This window comes from Ips typographus, linkage group LG6 (assembly GCF_016097725.1).
Source record: "Ips typographus isolate SLU linkage group LG6, UJ_Ityp_2.0, whole genome shotgun sequence".
Lineage (NCBI taxonomy): Eukaryota > Metazoa > Arthropoda > Insecta > Coleoptera > Curculionidae > Ips > Ips typographus.
In genome coordinates, this window is record NC_138427.1 from 4452010 (window position 1) to 4474672 (window position 22663).

General features: G+C 32.5%; 1 protein-coding gene across 2 annotated transcripts; it reads right to left on the minus strand.

Annotated features, from left to right (window-relative positions):
- Positions 1-658: 658 nt before the first annotated feature.
- Positions 659-21720, minus strand: Dfd (homeotic protein deformed). Of its 2 annotated transcripts, XM_081981654.1 has the most exons (5): positions 20542-21720; positions 10929-10961; positions 4201-4384; positions 3790-4020; positions 659-1636 (listed from the first exon to the last, which is right to left on the minus strand). In XM_081981654.1, the coding sequence occupies exons 1-5, from the start codon at positions 21245-21247 to the stop codon at positions 1366-1368; spliced, it is 1425 nt and encodes a 474-aa protein (XP_081837780.1). In that variant the 5' UTR covers positions 21248-21720; the 3' UTR covers positions 659-1365. The 2 variants fall into 2 exon arrangements, with proteins under 2 accessions (XP_081837780.1, XP_081837781.1); XM_081981655.1 differs by lacking the exon at positions 10929-10961 and having other exon boundaries at positions 20542-21718.
- Between the last annotated feature and the right edge of the window lie 943 nt (positions 21721-22663).

Genomic DNA, 22663 nt, shown 5'->3' on the forward strand with positions numbered 1-22663 from the left:
CTATTACTTAAAATAAGGTAATTTACAATGATCAGAAAGTTTCCTTTAAACAGGTTTTCTTACACTTATGATGTTTTTTAGTGAGATTTGAAAACCACCAGTTTCTTGTATCAGAAACTGGGACAGCGCTTTCTGGTATGTTTGCTTTGTTCTACAAGAATTTTCATTCAACTCTTAAAGAAATTCGTTCCTGTATATTAGCCAAATCGACATTATCAAATTATTGTTTTTCTAAGTATGCTACTTATGCTTACCTAATTATTAGTAATTGTTGGTTAACTGTAAACACACTTCATTGTTGTAAATATTCCCATACACTGTGCAATAGTTCTTATAAGTGTATCTGTAAACAAGCTGGATCATTATATTGGTATCCTACCACATCTTCCATATTGGACAATAACAATAATTTAAAAACGTATACACCAACCAGACACGACATGATTTCGTGCGAGGGTCAAATTTATTTTCTGTCAGTCTTTTGAAGCAGACTCGCATGCCGACCAATTATATTTCGTGCCTGTGGGTATATCCCATGTAGGCCATGTTGGTCAACGATTCAGCTGGGGGAATATTATTAAACTGACTGTATTATATGGCATATATGCTCCACTAATTACAGTGAGTTGAGGATGGGTAAAATAACAGAAACTGAAACTTATTGTAGAATTATACATATTTATTTCTATATTTCTTGTAATATTTACATCAATCATATTTACCAGGTATATTCACATTTAAAAAATCACACTGGGTTCACAAACTTAGAATTAAATATATTACGTTTATGCTTATTTTATTTACAGAACCAGTAACGTAAAGATAATATACAGATTTATTATTTGACTTCTGTCTTCAGCGTCAATTTTTTACAAGTTTATAGTACATATCGATCAAGTTATGGCTTCAATAATTACAATTTCCGATCCACAAGTCAGATGATTATATACTAAGGATTGTGTCCTACTATACGAAACAATCATTTCTCATTAATCCGATCGATTCCAATAGGAGACGTAATCACATTAAAACCGAATAATAATCTCCATACACAAAATCATTACTATTATGATGCACCTATATGGGCGCAATCAATCATCGGATTAATTCATTATCAGCAGTTCGAGTTAAACATTTCACGTAAATGAATTTGCACATTGGCTTGCATTCAAATAATAAATTCACCGAATTTACCCCCATTACCGGTGAATTACTGAAAAGAGAACACATAGTGCGATTCTAAAATAAAACTCGTTTCTAAGCGAAAGTACACCAGTCACCTCTACAACCACTCCACGAAATCATACAATAATAACAATAACACCCTAATAGTTACCAAAAAACTCTACAATTAAATCCCTCCCATTACAATGCGGTCAAATCGTAGTCCGGTTTGATCACGGGTGGTGTTCCTCCACCAGGTATACCCCCGCAACCTGATGGAGAGGACATGGGCGCCATTGGAGGGCCACCCAATGCAGCTCCCATATGGCTTAATGCCGGATCCATCATGGGATTGGGATGTATGGATGAGTTCATAGGGTGGGCGTGCGAGTGTCCGGAGATTGTTGTGGGCAGTTGATGGGCGGATAGTGACATATCCATCATATTGTCACCAAGACCATCAATGGGTTCTCTGAAATTAAAAAAACACCGAATTGAAATTACGATTGTTTGATTTTTTTTATTTCAGATGTCTAGTTTTTGTAAGTTTCACTTTTGACTTAGATTTACTTGTTGTTTTAATTAATATTTTGATGACGAATTTAAGGGTTTATTAATCTTAACTAACCTATGCGGTCTACACTGTTTTAAAAAAATCCTACACTTTATTTGCATGTTTGCATTATTAACTAATAAAGTGTGTGAAGGAAAACGAAATTTGAAATCCCTTTGAAGTCACATTTGAGTTACTCCTCCACAAGTTCCATAAATAATGTAAGATTGATTATCATTTTGATTATTTCACATAGTTGAATTTTATTGCACTCTACATTGTGTGCGATAAAAATGCATTCTTCAACGAGAGTATAATGATGGTTATTATTCGTAAAGATAAAATCCCACATGAGTGCATGAATAATATCCATTATATCCGAGAAGTAGAGAATACATTTTCTATGACGCACTGTGTGGCAGAAACTCTGTCATTACTTTTTTGAGGCATTTTATTGAAATTACAAAACATGGGTCTAATTTAGTTATTACTAAGCTAACCACTTCTTCAATTTATAAAAAAGCGAATATTCCCATTGACTAAAAATCCCCTCTCCACAATATTTCTATGTACAGGGTTTCCGAATACAAATGGCGGCTTTTTTGACTAAACAGTGGATAAACACACACAAACTTTACATGACACGTTTTTTGTCTACTCATGTAAAAAAATAACCTGATCGTCTGATCAGATCGTCAAATTGACGTATAAAAAATTCAAAAAAACACTAGTGCCCTAAAAAAATTTTTTTGCAGCAGTGCAAAAACCACTACTTTTTGCACGATGAAAGTAAAAACTTTAAAAAAGAAGATAATGTGGAACATAGTGCGAAACAATTGGCTTGAACTGCAACTAATTTTCTTAATAAAGCTCAAAATTTTTTATCAAAAAGAATCAGTTAGTACGGACTATCGTGCTACAATGTACAGGATGGATCAAATCGGTCGCTTTTAAATTGAAACATCATTTTATTGTAGAGATTGGAACTACTACTACGCTGCTTAATATTTTTATTAAATTTCGTTCTATTAATAGCCAATTATTCAACGCTTAGCAACGGTTTAAACAATTTTTTATTCACTAGAGGTTTAAACGAACTTCCTGGCTCAAAAATCTCAGTGGTCTCACCACTATACAACTTTTCCGAGCGGCTACCAACAAAATAATGATTAGAAACATGGTAGCCAGAATTATCGTTGAACGGCCATGGCACTTAGAAGAAGAAGAGAGTATCCTCCCTCAATTGAGAGATGAAAATATCACTTTCACTACCTAGGGAGTGAAAGTTCCACCAGAGAGACTGAGTAGTAGTATGTAAGTATTTTCCTCCCTATAGGGAGGAAAAGTGCCAGCAGTAAAAGTCACACTGTCTAAAGACACTTTCTTCCCTAGTTGCACAAATAACTATTTAAATCACTCTAAATAACATTCGCTTATTTACAGATGTAAACAAACAAACAATGTAAAAAACCAAATTTAATTGTAATTTTAGTTTTTTATTCGTCGAAATTTGATAAAATAAGGTATAAAACACGTGATTTAAACTGTTTATTCAGTCAAAAAATGGTTTGTCACTTGTTGTATAAATAACTATTATCGGTTGCCAAATTATAGGGAGATGTTATCTAATGTCGTTCAGAGACGTTGACTTTTTGCGTACAATTCAAATATGTATTCGCTGTTTGTCCATTTGGCACTGTTTTTGAGATACAAACCAAACCACTTGATTACAGGAAGCAGATGTAATCTCAATAACAAAGGATTAACATAGTGAAAAATTATAAAATCGTGCTAAATTGAAGAATAGGAAACAATGTTTGGCTCATCATTTAAAAATCATAGACAAAGGATACATTAAGGTTAAGTTACAAATATGATAATTACTTTAAGTTGCGCATCAAATATAGAATCAATCATTATTAGAATAATTTCATATACATGCATTTTATATGATGCACTTAGGAGGGTGGATAAAATGATGACGTAACCGTAAAAGCTGCAAAGAGCCGGATATCAGAATCATAAGACGAGGGCATGCGAAAATCGTATAAATCATCTCGGGGATGACTCACCGTGTGTTGTTGTTCTTCCTCTTGTCATTGTTGTTCCCCTGCTGTTGGGTGGCGGCGACGGCGCTATTTTGCGCCTTGCCGCCCCGACCGCCGCCGCCCTTCGACGCCGCCGATTTGCCACTGCCAGCAGTCGGCGCCCCCGACGCTGTCGTCGTGACGCCCGCTGGATTCGTTTTCCTGCGGACGTTTTTCGTGTTTGGCAATTTGTTGTCTTTCTTCCATTTCATTCGTCTGAAACAACATTCCTCCTTTTAATTTCCAAGACAACGAAACTGCATTCTATTAGGTTTGACTATGCAGAAATAACGAACGACGTGACCTATATTCGTGACTCGGCCCGATATTTCAACAGTCATTTTTCAAAGAAGTAGATATAAATCGTTAGCGGGATATGGAAAAAAAAAATTTTACCTGTTCTGGAACCATATTTTAATTTGTCGTTCGCTGAGAACCAACGCATGGGCGATCTCTATTCGTCTTCTTCTGGTCAGGTAGCGATTATAATGGAACTCTTTTTCTAGCTCGAGAATCTGGTGCCGGGTATAGGCCGTCCGTTGACGTTTGGGTTCCATCCCCGGTGCGAAGGCACCATTTGCTGAAACAGAAAGATACATATTTAATATACATTTTATTTATTTTTCGGGAAAAAAAATCTTTTATCACAAAAACCCTGATGATTTCTCATTACTTTTTAATTTTGAGTATCTTCTCATATTCCATTACTGAATTTTGCAGCTAATCTTGTTATTGCAGAATATTTGGACATTTTTTGTGTACTGAACAAAAGGTCAAGAATAAACCAATATAATGATCAGTAATATATCATTCATGTTATCTAATTCTTGAAATAAATAGAAATAAAAAACAGAATTAAAGAATTTCAAATCATGTGTTCAATCCACATCACCATTTTCTTCATGGGGCTTTCTAGTTACTTCCAAACTAGCTCTGTCCTAATATTATAAGAAACGGTTTCGATGAACTGCTCTATATTGAAATTACTGAAGAAAACTTAACAAAAAAACAAAATAATAAAATATCGATATCGACAAGATTTTACAACAACAGATTTTCAAAACTGGATGGTAGAAAATATTATGTATATTGTTCTAGAGACATACCTACACCATAAAATAGAAAGTAGAAAAGCCGAATTTTGTAGAAGTTCTTTGAATTGGTTATTGGGAACATAAAACAATAAAACATTACAATAAAACATTTTTCCTGGATTCCAAAATAGCAGAAAATATAACGATTTCAGAGACATTAAAATGTTAAAGTGTTTTCATAGTTGTTGTTATTACAGAAAACAACTACAATAAGAAAGTCGATGGAAGGCCCTTTTCATTGGCTATTCAAAGACGTATAAAAGTTGATACAAATTTTATATATAAGCGGGATTTTTGTTGTTAAATGTGTTTACTTTTTTACCTCAATAAAGCTTACTTTTTTGGTTATCCATTGACGTATAAAACTCAGACAAAATAGTGCAAATAAGCGGGTTACTCAGGATTGAATGAAAAAGTGCACTGAAAATGTTTAAATTTGTTTTCTCCACTTTGACGCCCGTTAACATCCAAACGACAATATAAATTTTGAAAAATGGTACCAATCATTAAAAAAATGAAAAATGAAAAAAAAATTGTGGCAACGACTTATTTTTTCTTTTCCCTTTCGGGAGTAAAAATCATGGGCCACTTTGAAGATTGGAACTTTATCTTAAAGTAAAAATCTTATTTTATGAGCTATCCAGTGACTGTAAAAGTAGATACAGAGTGTTGCAGATCAGCGAGTAATTTGAGGTTAAATTGTGGTGCACTGAAAATATGAGAAAAATAATTGCAAATTATCAATCACATTTTAAGCTCATCCCATTCATTCAAAACGTATAAAAATCTATACAAGGTGTTGCAAATAAACGGGTTATTGAGGATTGAACAAAAGAGTGCACCGGAAATGTCCAACATTTCTTAGGTAAACTTTAAAGCGGCCAACCTGTACGTATAACCAATAAACTTTTATACGTCAATGGAAAGCTCATTATTCTCATAGAAAAATTACTACACACTTTTTGTCTTAGTTATTAATAAGCTAATTCAAAATGACGTTTAAGACAATTAATTAATTTTTCGAAAAAAAAATTCGAAAATAACACAACTACTGAATAGGGCAAATTTGCAGAAACTTTTGAAAAGCATATCATTGTAAAGGTAACTTTGCACTAAATAGAGAATATTCAGATGATTGCATGATGGCAAAGAACTTGAAAACCTGTATAAATAAATAATAAATGTAATACTTTCATCTGTACTAGAGAAAATGTGTGTTTTAAAGTTTATTGACAATACATTAGAAAATGAGACATTTCCTAAACTTACATAAACACACATTCCGGTTTAAAAACAACTTTCCCATTTAATTAAAAACAAAAACTTGAATTAATTTTTACGTTATATTTGAGCCATTATTTAAATAACGATTGCTCAATATTTCTTGATAAACGAACATATTGGAATTACAAGCAAAATTTAATATATTTTTAAGAATCCCATTTAATTTGAATTAAATGTTTTCATATGAACCAAACATTGTTTAATTAGATACAATTCACAATCTGTGTTTGAAAAGTTATTGTTTATAAATGACAGCCGATTTTCAGAGTGATAATTACTGATGAATATCGCATAGTTGTTTATTGTTAAAATAATTCCTTTCTTGAAAGACTTATTCCCAAAAAATAGTAAGTTAAAGAGTTCTTAATCAAGATTTATGAGATTGATAATCTCCAGTTTACATCAAAAGCAAGTAAATGATAACTGAACTCCTTTTTATATTACTGATAATATAAAGAATATAAAACAAAACAAATAATCTTCGATTAACAGTAATTAAGTGATCAAATTACAATTCACTATCCGCAAACATCGCATCGTTTTAGCACTTTCGATTTCGATATGGTTTTGGTTTTTTTTCGTGAAATCGATCGTTTTCAGTTGCGCGTCCTCCTCGAGCATCATCGATCAACTGCAGCGATATGATCGCAATGGTAATCGCTACAGGAACCCCACAACGCAATTATACGTAACCAAGACATATGGCTTTCAGACCTGAAATGGAAATTTTTTCCATTTTCCAAATAGGCTGAGCAGAAATTGTGGCGTATCTATTACCGACACATAGGGCTGAATTAATTTGCAAATTACACCGTCCACTATTTCCGTGTTACATAAATATTATTTAAATTTATGATAAATTATTCTTTTCAGTCAATTAATCATTTAGATAAAAGTATTTACGTTGAATATTGAAATTGGAAATTATTTTCAAATTTTTTTTCTTTGTTCCATCGCTACAGATAATATTTTCATTTCGGAAACGTTTAGCCCGAGTGCGTGTTTGGTTTTCATTGTACGCTTCTGAACTTTGCCAAGATAATCAATAATAAATAATAAATTTGTTTTCAGTTTGTCGATGTCGTGGCAAGCAGCCACCGGAATTTTCATCATTCATCAAGGTCTCCTAACCAGTAACAAGATATTGACAAATTACGAATAATGACTGTTAAGCAACTTTTAAAAATTCCGTTGAGCGATTAATATTGGCGGCTCAATGAATTATTAAAGTGGCAGCCTTATTGTTTTACACTGACCTCAATAATTTTACCAATTCTTAATACACTTTTAAGTATTTCATTATGATGCGCATTGATGCTGAGTTAATATCATCCATTCTTAATTTTAATATGATAATAGTTGGAACTTGAAGTAACGTAATAAAAGTACATATCCTGCTATTTGTACTGTTAAAAAAAAAGTAAACTCATCTTGTGGTTTGTTGAACCTGTCACCACCTCTTCACATTAGAGAGCACCGCTCTCGCCACACATGCGGGATAATATTTGAATAACATTTAATTAGACAGAATTAACAATAAAGACGGTTCTCATTGTTGATGTGCTTGCATGTTCGAGAAGTCGTCGCTATGCTGACGATGAACAGCAATTTTCTCTTTGGTGCTTGGATGCCGCCAGAAATCAGTGGCGTAGTCTCAATCCCTGTTCAATCGTTACTCTATTCTTGCATTCTTCCATCGAACAGTGTTTAGACACGCTGGAGTTTTTGATGGCGGCAACAAAAAGCAGGTGGTAAGGCAAGACGCTAACCGACTAAACCAGCGGGAAATAGTATTGATAATGCGCCACTGGAACAGAAAAATGCCCATTTTTGTGCAGAGACCACGATCAAACCATGAACATCGTCGCGACATGGTCGGCAAAAAAGCTTCAAAGAAGTCTTGCTTGGCAGCACGCAATCGGCCATTCAGCATGACTTGCCAAAGTTACGGTACAAACCAAATTAAACCGACCGCCAGCAGACGGCAAACCTAACTTTTGGTACCATCATTCGAAATTGGAACTCGGATGCAGGTCACTGTTTTAGCTTCGATTTCATTAAGCGCTGACCATTCAGGTTGTTACGCAATTAGTTGTTTTGTAGCACAATCAAAATTTATCGTCCACAAGCTTGTTCTGCATCTGCAGACTGCACCATCAACAACTCTTTGGTTTCACCAAGCAAAGTGGTCTCATACTGACTTGTTCAAGGGCTCATTTCATTGATTGCTCTTATTTTAAACTTTAAAACACAGTTTAAATCATTGGTAGGATTTTAAAAGATTTCTAGTAATTTTCTAAAAATTACACTGTCAGTAACAATAAAAGCTTAATAGAGTAAAACTCTAAGTTGGCCAGAAAGTCAGCATAAAACTAGTTCTTCATATATTTTTGTTTTCTCATTGAAGATAACCAATTCGAAATAAAGAAAATTAAAGCTAGAAATGAAAACATAGAAGTTATGAAAAAATGTTAATTAAATGTTACATGAGCATCTCACTAGAATATGATTACTTGCTGTATGGTGATAATCAAAGCCTTTTTTCTGGAATGAGGAATGTCAGTTACTAAAAACATATTTAACAAAACAATTTTGAAAGTAAAGTCTGTACAAGTGTCAAGAAAAAACATCCAATTACTTTGGGAGATAATTTAGAAAATTAAAATAGTGAAAATACACCCCGGTGTAGAATTTTTCAAATTGAAAGCTCTGAAATAGAATTTTTGACAGAACAGATCAGACAGAATTTTTTATTTTACTTTTTGTGTTTATTATTATGATTAAAACTCATATTAATCTCTATATTCATTTAAACATATAACATTATTTTTACTTTTGTAACAAAAGCAAATAGGAAAGAGAAAAATAAAACAAAAATAGAATAAATTAATATCGGTTTGAACTGCTTTCTGCATGTTCTTTATCTTAAAAAGAAGTAAGTCCCGAAAAAACTTGCCAACCTAAGATAACGTGAGTGTCATTGAGGTTTACCTAGGTTAGCCTAAGTTGAATAAAAAATACTAAAAACAATTAATATCCGTCATACCTAACAAAACTAAAACTTTAAACTATATTTGTAAATTAAGGTTGGAGTGACCACAATGGAGGTAAATAGACTAGAGGACTAGCTTAACATAGAGCTAAAATAACCGACAAACATCGTCAATTTATGGAATGTTTGGTCGATGAACATCCTAAAATGACTCCTAAAGAACTGAGTCAAAATATATGGAAAGCTTTTGCAGTCTAAGAAATGTGTTTAACAGCATATAAACTGGAGTTCAGTTTCAAGAGTGGTCCAAAAAAGGAAAGTTGTTGGACAACAGATGATCGACAATTCATTTGGAACTTTGAAGGGGTTCGCTCAAGAAGCCAGAATTGCGAAGCAGTGCTTAAGAAGAAATCAACATTTTTCAAAATGAAGCTCCGTTAGTTATTGACAATGCTCCCTGACAATTCAGCATTGAAGATGTTTTTGCATAAGACGAATTTGATCGGCAGAAACTAGTGTTAAGACTGCTCCCACTGAGCAGCCATAGTCTGTAAGAAGAAACAGAAGAGAAGAAGAACTCAAACAGTCTGGCAACATTGAGGATATTGTAGCTAATTGTGCAAAACTCTTTGCACATATCAAAAAATATATTCTTTCTGCATTGTATATGTTGGATATGACAGTTGAAGAAAAATGTTGGTTAAAACTCGTTAACGATTTAACTAATAATTAATTATTATAAGATGTAAGAAGTTGGTTTCTAATTTTGAATCCCTGTATATTCTCTGCCAATTTGGTGCCAATCTGAATTTGAAAACTGTCAATGCCATTTTGAACTTGGAGAGGTATAGTTATAGAGATGCGTTTTTGTATTTTTCTCTATTGTAATCAATCATTGAAGTTTAGTTCGAAATGACAACAAGACACCTACTTTGTTATTAGTGACCCACACTTATTAGTTAATAAGCAATTTATAATTGTATTATATAACATACGGATGTTGTTCATTATTGTCTCTTGCCTCACTTGGTCCTTCTTCCTTTGAGCTTTACTCTCATCGGCTTCACTGTTGTTACAATAGTTGAAGTCTCTTATTACTTAAAGTATTTAATTTCCTACGTTCAAAACAAACCAGTAAGGTTTTTCCATAACGTTACCATGGTTGAGTGGTAGTAATTTACCATCCTCTCATATGCAATATGCTTTTTTTTTACACGTTTTCTTCGACTTTTCGAATAATTAAAAATTAACAATAAATTCCTGTATATGAAAGTAATAACAAACATCATTCAGATCAAAATGTGTATACGTGGTATGGAAATAGTAAAGTCTTGACAGGTACTTACAAGTAATTTAAAATTACTTTCAACTTAGAATCATTAAGGTCACTAATGGAGATTTTAGTATAGTTTACAAAATAATACAAACATTACCATCCTCTGGTTATACTCCAAAACTGTTGCAATATCCACAAATCTAATAAAATTACCGATCTACTTAGTAGTTTCATATACCTACAGACACAGATCATTGTGTGTTGTGAATTCAACTAAATTCTTATGATTAGGTGCATTCTTATAAACTAGCAGCGTGGTGTAAGAAAATTTTTGAGAAAGCAAAGGAAAAAGTGAAAAGCTAAAAGCAAGCGAAAGGAGTCTTAACTATTTCGTGCGTATATGCATAGAAGAAAACACGACACGAAACGATCAAGCCTCTTGAAAGCATTAGTGATGGTTTAAACAATAAAAACTTACTGCCATTAGACGAAATGTCATGCGCATTCGAAACTGAAAGACAAAATGAAAAATAATTAATATTTATGATATACAGTTGTCAAAAAGTTGTTATTATTAGCTAAACGATTGTAGTTACGCTGGATGAATGAAATGACAAGAAAAAGTGAATTTCAAATATTAGCTTAGGTTAGTTTCGAGGAAACGTATCAATCATAAAGCATGTTTGCTTTCAAAGTGATTAGTTCCTTTGCTGATATATCCCTTTCATTAGGGTAATTTTTCTTCACTATACGTCCCAGTTAATTAATGAATCTTTAATTAACTAAATGTACACTAACGATCGTCCGTTCTGATTCGATATTGAAGTAAACTCTCCTTCAGTTTCAACGAAACCTATGGTAGATATTTAAATACCTGATTACCAAATACTGATTAATATTCGTCATTGAGATAAAAAGTAATAACCAGTTGCGTAATAACATGTCCAATTCTTCACGTTGAAATGACTGGAACCCATCAGATAAGAAGTGTGAGTTTTCCGTTAAATTCATGAGCTCGTATATCATTAAATTACAACAACTTAAAAGGCCATTTGTTTTTAGGTTGTTTTAAGGTCAATCGATTTTGTTTTTGACGCTTTGATATCTTCTGTATGGCGGTTGTTACATTAACTGAAAACAAAAAAAAAGTTTAATTACGACTAATTTCCAACAATAATAATTGAAATCGTTTCTAACTAGACTTTTTTTTTATTCAAGAAAGACTGCCAGACTGAGTTTCTTGGAATCAGTGCACAGTAATCATAATTGTATTTTTTACACTTTAATGAATTTGACATGGCTCATGATCCAGTAATTGTCGTGAAATAAACGGTTCGTGCTACACTTAAGGTTAAATTCTCACGACGACGTGAACCAGGTCAGTGCCAAGCAGTTCCATTTTTCTTTAATAGTCGCCATTTTATGCTCTAAAAAAATGTCAAAACTCCCACTAGAAGACCATAACAAAAATCAGGTTTTTACTGACAAAAATGTGGCTTAAGTAACCGAATACATGATCAATAATTTTGCATTCAAATGTCTCTTTGCAACATCCTTACAATATGTACGACAATTGATGGATTACATATTAAAGCCAAACTGAACATCTTTAGTGTTTTATCAAGCAGAAATGCCTTGTGACCATGGTGGTTAGCTTATATTCCACAGTAACTTGGCATAATAAATTAAACGTATCTTTGAATTGTAATTACATTTTTCTTTGACTCACATTTTCTGTACAAATTTTAGTCATGTTTTTCATTGGCATATTTGGAATTCTAAGTTTTAGTAACCACAAAGGCAAATAAAACATAAAACTTTAAATTATTTATAACCGCAATGATCAAAACTTTTTTTGTTCTTAAAGCTCTGATGTGCAGGGTTGGTGTGTAAATATCCTGAAATTAAAAACTTGTGGTTTTGAATTTTATTTCCGCACACATCTTTACTAAAGTAAACCTAACACCTAACTTTGTAAAAAAATGAAAATATACTTTTTATCCACAATTTACTACGTTCAATAACAGCGTAGTAATAAAGTACAGAAACAAAAATGGTTCACGTAAAATTAAAGAAAGTTAATTACATTTTTAACATATTTTTTGCATATTTATTTGCAGCTAAAACAACATATTTTTGATATTAAGACTCACTTTATACTCGCAAGTTGTGTATTTACAGTCGTAAAACTGAACTAACTGCTCTTAAATGGGACATCCTGTATATTACGTTGTCATTGAATTGCGCAAAGTCAGGAGTATAAAGTGACATAATCAGTGTTGTACAAAAAAACACAATTTTTGAGATATTTAGGCTTAAAATTGCTCTTTTTCTTCGTATAGTAGAGTAATAAATGCTGTCATTGCACTTACAAATGCACTATTTCAAATTTGAACACTCTTTATTTTGGCTATGTCATTCTGTTGCGCACACTCGGGACTAGAAAATGACACAATAAGTTCCACACAAAAGTGTAGAGTTCTTGAGATATTCACAGAAATTTGTCATAACTTTCAAAAGGCAATTGCGTGAAACTGGTTGTCTATGCATTCAAACGCCAATAACTCATCTATTTCATATCTAAACCTCTGTATATTGTATGTATTTTGGATATACCGGGTGTTGGTGTTGTAAAAGAAAATCAATCCTGAAACAAAACACTTCCATTTGCACTGAATCCGAATGTTATACAGCCTGTCAGACCATCAGTTCCTTACCGTAAATTTAAAAAACTGGAAAATGTAATCTATTACTACAGTAAAATAAATTAGTTTTACTAACATTACTAAAAGAGCAAAATACTTCAGAGGACTTACTTACAAACAAGCCGGAATTAGTACACATACAGCTACAAAAATTTATAAGTCCATCTGCAGACCTTTACTGGACTATGGTAACATAATACTAGCAAACGCAAACGACAAAACCAAAAAATACATTCAAACGACAGAACAAATCACCTTGAGACTAATTACAAAAATTCGGCACCCAGAAAATCCTCTTTTCAACCCATCTAATGACCTACTGTATGAACGGACTAACTTAATTAAAATAACGGACCGACATCAAAAAATACAAACAAAATGGAAAAACAAAAAAGACAACTGGACAATAATTAATAAGTTATGCCTCACCCGACAGACCCGAACCTCACGATACCTGACGCCAAACACAACTCTGACAGAACACTACCAAGACATACATTAATTCTAGTTATAAGTATTGTATTATTAAGATTGTACATACATAGAGATAGCTTATAAATAGTGTATATTATTAATCTATAATGCTGTTATTACAATGGGCAGAAAGGCCACTAGGGCCGATAGCCTTTTCTTTTGTAGAATAAAGATTATATATATATATATAGTTTTACTGTAATTTGATTCTTAGTAAAATATGTATGTGCCATTATTGAATAAATTCTTATAATAATTATGACTTCTCTACCTATACACTTAAATAATTATTTTCAATTGGTTGTTTAACATGTTTATGCTCTTGTATTTTTAATTTTGTATTTAGAATCTTTATTCAAATTTTATGTATTACATCCACAAATTTACATAAAATCCGTGGATGATGAGTAAATCAATTATGTATACTAAAGTATGTAAATTTTGGTATCTAAAATTAAAAAAAAAACAAAACATAAGAAAAGCCGAATAAGGATTATTGTACCAAAAAAAACCTTTCCAAGAAAAGATCAAATTTCCGTAACTCTAACCGTTTCCGTGATATTCATCTTTTTTTGTAAATTGCGTTAAAATTTCAAAAATTCCGTATCTCTGCCAATTTTAAATCTTTCACCTCATATACTAACGGCAACGCGATTGAACATACACAGGTTGTCCAAAAAACAGTTAAATTTGAAACTAACGTTCTGAAGAAACAGTTTTGGTCTGGCCGTAAAATTTCCGTAACCCCAACCATTTTCGAGATATTCGACATTTAAGTTCCAAACAAATTTGCATTATTAAGCCTTAGCATAACATTGCAAAATACTTGACTAGTTCTAACTGGCAGTTAAATATACAATATCAAATTTGTCAACTCTTAGATAATAAGTTTAAAATAATTATTATTACAATAATAGAGAACGAAACCTCTAAAGCAGGCCTTGGCAACATATTAAATGATTGCTGCTTCCTTTTTAGTCTTTAATTTTGAATTGTCTTTTGGAGACAAATATGTGGGTGTTTTATTAGCAAACCATTGTTAAACTTTGGGCGGGAATTAAATCATCCAGGATGAAAGTGTTTTAAAACTTGACTGCTTTACGACCTGGATTATGGGTTTTTGTGACTATCAACTGTTGCATTATCATATACAACAACCTCTTGACTAACGTATATGTGTGTAAACTGCATATTTAAAAGTATTCACTCTGCTTTAAATGGTAATAATCTTTCGGTGTCACTGTTGACAAAAGCAGTTTCGTTCCCGTGCTTTCAAGAAGAACCTTCCACAACCCAGCCAATTTTTACACGTACCCTAATCATTATTTTAATCTGTTTAACATCTTCGACAACAATACGATGCTCCCAAACATACCTAGGGAGGTCACAACAAACGCTGAGATTTATAAATCGCCGACCATTTAGCAAATAAAGGATAATAAATTGGAGGTACTTAAGGAGGTATTGTGCGGTCGGCATTTTAGAGCTAATTTGCGTCTATCTGGCTTGAGAAATCTCTTCGACTTGTGGGGCGGAATGCTAAATGATCGGAGCACTTTTGACAAGTTGAACAAGGTCAGTTTGGGAAAATATGCCCGAGATTATTGCCTCGAATCGAATTTCTCCGAAACGGTTTCGGGTATAACAGCAGCATGAATTGAAAAAAAAAAGATTCAAATTTATTATGTGTAAAACCACGGGGAAAAAATTAAAATGCCGTGAAGGGCGACCAGTAAAGTTAATTAAAGTTTGCACAAAATACCCAGACCGTCTCCGGATGGTACTACTAATCCAAAAAGCCGGTAAAAAACTGCTGTATCACGGCACAGGTAAACATAAATATTAATATCGGTCGTCTATTTTTCCAATGACTGGCACAAACTTTAATAGGCTAGATGGTAGGCGCCTGCTTCGGTTTTTTTTGGCTTTTTTTAAACCAGAGTTGCTTGTTTTATTAAATTAGTTACGGAGTATCGTGTGAGTTTTTGTGCTAAAATGTATACATAACCTACCACAAGTCAAGTGCAGAACACTACACCAATCATGGTATTGTCAATTTTAAATAAATTTATTTCTGAGCTGACAGTAGAACTACATCTATAAGCAGTATCAAGTTATCTGTGAAAACCAAGAAGAACAATAATGGTTTACGAAACAAAAGCCCAAAAAACATACTTTTAAGAAGATAGTGATGGTTTGTTTATAAAGGAGCACGATTTTTCATAAAAATCTTTTTTATTCCATAACTAGACTAACTGGGATGTAAGCTAGAAAATTTTATAGCTATTTAAGCTTATCTGTGTACAATATTTAGACGTTTAACGACTAAATAGAACAAAATCAGAGCTGTTAAACACTTGCCATAGAATGAATTTTTTTTTAATAAAATATAATTCTCTTGACTGATATTCCTAATTTTTTAAATAACCGCTTCTGGCTTCTGATCGTACTTGTAAAGCAAGCACTTTCATTGTCACAAGTAAAATTCATCAGACCCTAATTTTTGACTGAAAGAAACAATATTGACTAGATTTTTTCTTAGATTGATCAATTATATACAGGGTTATTCTGTAATAATTATCAATGGCTTCTTTCATGATTTGTTTCACAACTGAAGAGTTTTTCAATTTATGTAGAAAATGTGTCAATTTTGCTTCAATCAAGAGCCACATTGCTGAGTTACCAACTGTTCAGTGCAACAAAACGATAAAACTTCTATTACCCTTGTGTTTTTGACCTCTACTTGACGCTTTGATGCTCATGATAAAGTTAGCAGAACCACAGTAAAATAGCTCTTAATCAATAAGTTATAAGTATTGTACTATATTCAAATTATTCAAACAACTAAGAGAAAATTGGAATGGACCGACCGATGGATTTCTACTATAATATGTTTGTTAACCTTTCAGATCTTAAATTATTCAACTTAAAACGAGAGATAAATACACTAAGAAAATAGTAGAAAATGCAAATACAAAGGTTAACCTAAACCAAAATAAGTTTACCAGAAAAGCATCTGTAATATTTTTATTAATAATTTTTAAATAAACTCTATGAAAAATCGTTTAATAGAACTACAAAGAAGTGTACATTTTTATGTACAAAATAGGAAATTGATTGCTTTAAAGATCCACACAAAATAAAAAAATTAATTCCCTTCCTAAAATCCAAATGGTCACTATAATTGCTTTCTGATGTAGTGTGTACAGTACAATGTAAAAATATTGTAAAACAGAATCGTATTTCAAATTTACTAATACTTTGATGAGTATTGAGCTTGTCTCAACTCTAGCTTTAGATACAATGTTTTATTAGTAATATGGTCTGTACTGAATTATTAATAAAAACAACAAATTTTCGTGTTCAAAGTACATTATGTGTTTTCTTTTAAAGATTATAAACTTTAGGTATAAATGTATCATTGTAATTCATGTATCATTACAAACTTATGGACAAACATAAAAAGGAAATACTGTGTAATCTATTTAAAATAACAAATTTGTCAAATTTTTCTTGGACAAACGACAACGCTCTATATAGAACATTTTGCAAACTAGTTAATACATGTTCTTCGTTTATATCTAACCTACTACATGTTTACCTCCAAACACCCTGCATAGCTTTAAAAGATGTTTAAAGATGGAAATAAAAACAACAATAACAAATACACATGTTGATATCTCGGAGACATTAATGAGCAATTAAGCGAGAAACTTTTCCTACATTGTTCCTGATTTATTAATTACTCAGATTGTTTACCTTATTAACACAAATATTTATTCAACATTGCCAATATAATTTTTTTAATATTTAGCTGTAACAAATTTACGGTAAATATTTTGCTATAATATATTATGGTTTGAAGAAGATAATAGCATCTTATAAAAGTTATAGATTCTGTTGATACAATATAAATAATTCTGATAAAAATTTGACTGCACTTAGCTGATTCTAAGTATTACCTTAAAATTTTTAATAATTTTGTGCACGTATTTTTATAATTTTACTCTTGAACACAGTTCAAACGATTGTCCAAATTTTAAAACTACAGACATAATTTTTAATACTCAAATAATTATAGGTTTGCTTTTTTCTAAAAGAGTAAGGTCTTACACATAATAAAAGTTGTTTTATCGCTAAGTACAAGTTAATTACTGGGGGTTAGTAACTTTTTTTATGATTATAAAAGCATCATCAACCAAAATACTCAGACCTTCAGATTAAGATTAAGAAGTTGAAGAATCATATTTAGTACTTCCTAATGAAACTATAATCAACATTATTATTCATTTTTCAACTGGTTGAAAGAACTGAACTTGTTCGTAGCTACCACACAAAAAACTGTTACCTAATCCTACACTTCACAGTACCTATTCAGTCTTGTTGAAGAAGCTTTAATTAATTCTGCTGAAAAAGTCTGAAACGTAGGCCGCAATAACCACGTAAAAACTGAATTCAAAGCTGAAGACGACTAATGAAAAAGCTTTCGTTTTCACACAACAGCAATCACTAATACTTTGTAATAAAAGGTGTTTAATTTCCATTGTATTCAAATTAAAATAAAAAAATCTAAAACTTACTAAGTATCTAGTAAGTTTGAAACACCTCATGTCTCTTTTAAAACCTTTAAAGCAACACATCCTATTGTTAGAAGAACTGCAGGCCAGCTGCCAACACGATATAAAAAATAAGCACCTCTTGAAAATCTGAAAGGATCAGCCATTTAAACAAATGATAGGCAATTTATATCTTTCTTGGATTCTCTTGTTGCTGTCCCTTTGAACGTGATGCGGTTCTAAGATCAGACCGCAGGGGTTATAAATAAGGGTACTGAAGAGCTTTAAATATTTTACAAATTTGCCCTTCGACGTGATCGTTTTATTAATGTCTGTTTTGGATTTATGTCCAGATTAGATGGTCTATTATTGGACAATTTGAACCTATTGTTGGCACTTGAGAAAGAAGTGTTTTTGAAATATTTTCAGCAATACATATTCAGCATAAACAATACTAATAATGTCTTCTGTAACACAACACTTATTATGTTACTTATTTCATTATTTGAATCGTATTAGCACTTAATTTATCATTGAAACTGCTGTATTAATGCCCTATCTGCCTATTTTCGAAATGTTTCATTTCTTTGAGAATAGCTGGTTTTTATAAAGTTTATTACTTGTGTTTCGTTAATAAACAAAATAATAAATTGACAATTTTATTAGCAACAATAAGGCACCCACAAAACAGATATTATTTATACCAAAAATTCGACTAATAATTACAGAAGCATTTTCTTTATTTTCATTTGAAAACTAAGGGTGGATTTTTCCATAATGTGTAAAATACTGTCAATTATACTGATGGTGTGAAACCACCCACTTTAAAAAACCGCTATTCAAAACTGTTTAAAAAGTACATTTTGTCTACAGAAATTTAGAGAGAATTTTCAAAGATATTTGACTTATTTTTGAAAACACTATAAAATGCATTTATGTAGGAGTAGAAACAAGTTTAATGCAAAAAGTTCTTGCGGGTCAGAAATGTAAAAGAAAGTAATATAATCAAGAGTTTATACTTAACTTAATTAGAAAATGTAATTATTTTATAAATTTACTGTTGTAATGAATATCAGATTATAGCAGCAAAGCAAAAGTAAACAAAGCAGTAAAACAATTTTTTTTAAGAAGTTGAGTTAAACTAACAAAGCAACTTCCTTACGTTTATTAAAGCTTTCTGTCTTTCTTTATTTAGTTATTATGGATTTAAATTGAAGGATTTTTTTGACTTTGTTCAATCAGAAAAAATAAATTCTTGCTCAAAAGTAAAATACGGATGGTGGATGGATTTCTTAGAGCGTTCATGATTTTAAATAAACTGTTTGATAAAGTAAAATGTTCAGATAATTTCAGAAAATTTTTTTAGGTCAAATAATGGGTGAAGTCTTATCTTAATTATTACAAACCACAGGGGTTGCTTAGTAAAAACTATTTATTTTTTGAGTTACCTATATTTTACCTAATTTTTTTAATTTTATTAATTATTATGTCTTCAACACAACTCAAGTGTTTTATCTTTGCTATCCAAGCTTAGTTTTAGTTTAATTCAAACATTTGATGATAGTTATGTAGATGAAGTAAAGTATTCACTACATTTTAAAAATGCAAGATTATTATACTTTATTAGAAAAGTTTATAGTTTAAGAAATTGTACTTCTCTAAGAATGAAAAGTAGTTGTTAAATAATCGATACATAATATAAGAACGAATATATCTAAGACTTTAATCAATGTTTAAGAAAAAACCCTTTGACTGCTTTGAGTTCATAGTTTATGTTTCAAACTCAGTTGAAGTTAAATAATGGTCCAACTGAGACTTTTAAGTAAGTAAGTTATACAATTGCAGTGGAAAATATAAAAACTATAAAAACAGTCTAAAACATCCTTGAAATCGTCTTAAAAAAATTATAATTTATCATATAGAGTCATCTGGACGTTCAATTCAATATTATGTTTGTCTTTCTTTCATCTTTAAAATATTAAAATACCTTACCACAAGTCATAATGTTTTTAACTTTTGTAACCTTTAATTAGACATTATTTAGACCTTTAATTAGACACTTTAATTATCATGAAACACCAAATATAGATCGCGAGTGCATATAAGTACAATAAAATAAACGACCATCATATATCCATATATTATGAAAATCCTTTGACTGTTTAAAGTGTTTGCCTCCTGATTTGTTTAAGTTTCAGTAAAAACATTTAATTTATTTTTATCTTTCACTTCACCTCAATTTCTCTATTAATATATTTATTTCCTGAAAGTTATCATCATACAGTGCCTGACGATAAAAAATTACTTAATACTTTCGGATAGACATCTGCTAATGCAAAAGATTGGCTATACTTACAAGCTCCAGCCACATGGACTTTCCGCATCCAAGGATAAATCTGCCTATCTCCATTCTCTTCATCGTCATCATCCTCATCGTTATTAGTTGAGCTACCCTGTCCATCGTCCAGTTCATCCTGCTCATCCGACACTCCATCTTCCAATCTTAAGCCCAATTCTTGCAAGGAATGTCCCACGGGTGGCGAACCTCTCGAATCTTGTCCATGTCCAACTGAAGCTGGACTACACACACTACTGTTCACATCACTTGGTTGAGACACATTTGGAGAAATGTCCGGTATATTGTGGAGGATGTTCGATGGTGTGGTGGTCGGCGGGGGATGGTTGGGGTGACCGTCGGGTAACGAGGCACAGTTAAGCTCGTGGATGGGTTGAACTGGACGAACTTGGTGAATAGGCGGCGTAGGGTGGTGTAGTTGATGATGGTAATAATTACCGTAGCCCCCGTAACCTGAGTTCGAAAGAGGCAGTGAAGTTCCGTAGCCGGCTTGATGGTGATGGTGGTTGTGGTAGCCATACTGGAGATGCTGAGGCTGGTTCAGATGATGGTTCCCGAAAAAATTATCGGTCGCGGACGGAATATAACTATTTTGACTGTACTCTTCACTAGGAGGAAACTTCGGGTCGACCACAACCCCCGCGGAAATATGCTGCGGCTGTTGATAACCCGAAACGGGGTTCATCAGAAACGAACTCATAGTCATTAATAATTTTACCGGAATTCTCCAAAGGCAACGACTTGTCGGGAGTCGGCCTCCCTTCTCTCCCCACTCCACTCACGATTCCCGCCCACCGGTCCCAATTAACTAACCACGTGACAGCCCGACAACCAATCCCGAGTTATGACGTCATCGGGCATGATGGATGACGAGCCCGCGCTGTACGTTTGATACAAATAATAAACACGAGGATACACACAATGTTCAATGATAGTAAAAATAGTGTCATTTATATTCAGGCAAAATCTCCAAAGTACATTTTTGAGCAAATTCAGTTAACTCACTTTATTAAAAAAATTTGCTACAGGAGCAATAATTCGCACACAAAAATCACTAAGACAACATTCACTGTTCAACAAAAACAAGGTAACATTGGAACAATTAAAGTATACATAAACATAGAGCAGGTAAGCTCAATCGAGCAGCATGAAAGACACGAACCGACTGACTCTGACTGAAGTGAAAGAATCAAAATCTACTGGCTTCCATCCCGTTCTTTACTCCACCCATTTCGGCCTGCCACTTATCGCTTCATTTTACCTTTAGTAGTGTGGGCCGTGGGTGGGACAAAGAGAGGAGATTCGTCCCGCTGTTTTGCAGTCGGTGCAATACAAAAGCTCTGCGAACGTGTGAATCGTTCCTCTCTCTCACTCTAGCGAGCTTTCTGGGCGTTATTTTTTCAAGCCGTCTTATGTTCGAGCTTGAGAATGTTCCGATGGCGGATTGTATGTTGTTTGGGTAGGAATGTTTTTCACTAATTACCAGCCTTTTAAGCCGCAGAATTGATGGTAATCTTTTTATAATGTGTTGTTATTCACACCGTTTTAATGCATATAAATTAAGACTCATTAAAAAAAGCATTTTTTAAGAGGCGTTTTTCGGGGGCTCTCAAATTTGTTGGTTGATTTGGTTTTGATTTAAACTGAACGTTCAGGTGAGAATTTTAGTTCTAAAATGTGTTCGACTTTTAGTAGATGCAGTGCTCTTACAAAAATTATCTTTGATAATGCCCTTTATATTGAAAACAAACGTAATACCTAGGTCAGAATCTTCATTCTGTAACTATCCAGAAACTAAAAAAGGAAAGAGTTTCCTGAAAGGAAGCAGTTGCTCTATATCTATCAAACATTTTGTGCTGGTTTATCTTCAACATGTTCTTGAAAATCTCATCTTCAGAAGACGTTATAGGCTTCTTTACTAATGATTGATAAGCAACCAAACCGTACCTCCAACAACGGACTCATGTTTAAGAAACTTTAAATCTGCCAAATTCAAAGTTTGTATCATGATTTTAGCATTTTCAGCTAGCTTAGGTTATCCACTTTTGCTCCTTAGATCTTTAAAACAAATCTTTGCCAGATCATGATGATTATGTTAAGCATTTGGTACAGAATAGTGTTC

Excerpts from the sequence above, each read along its gene's own strand:
- Dfd (XM_081981654.1), bottom strand. The coding sequence starts at position 21,247 with ATGACTATGAGTTCGTTTCTGATGAACCCCGTTTCGGGTTATCAACAG. Across the intron at positions 4,385-10,928 it reads TGACATTTCGTCTAATGGCA|CAAATGGTGCCTTCGCACCG; the intron begins GTAAGTTTTTAT and ends TTTCTGTTTCAG. Across the intron at positions 1,637-3,789 it reads AGGAAGAACAACAACACACG|AGAACCCATTGATGGTCTTG; the intron begins GTGAGTCATCCC and ends TTTTAATTTCAG.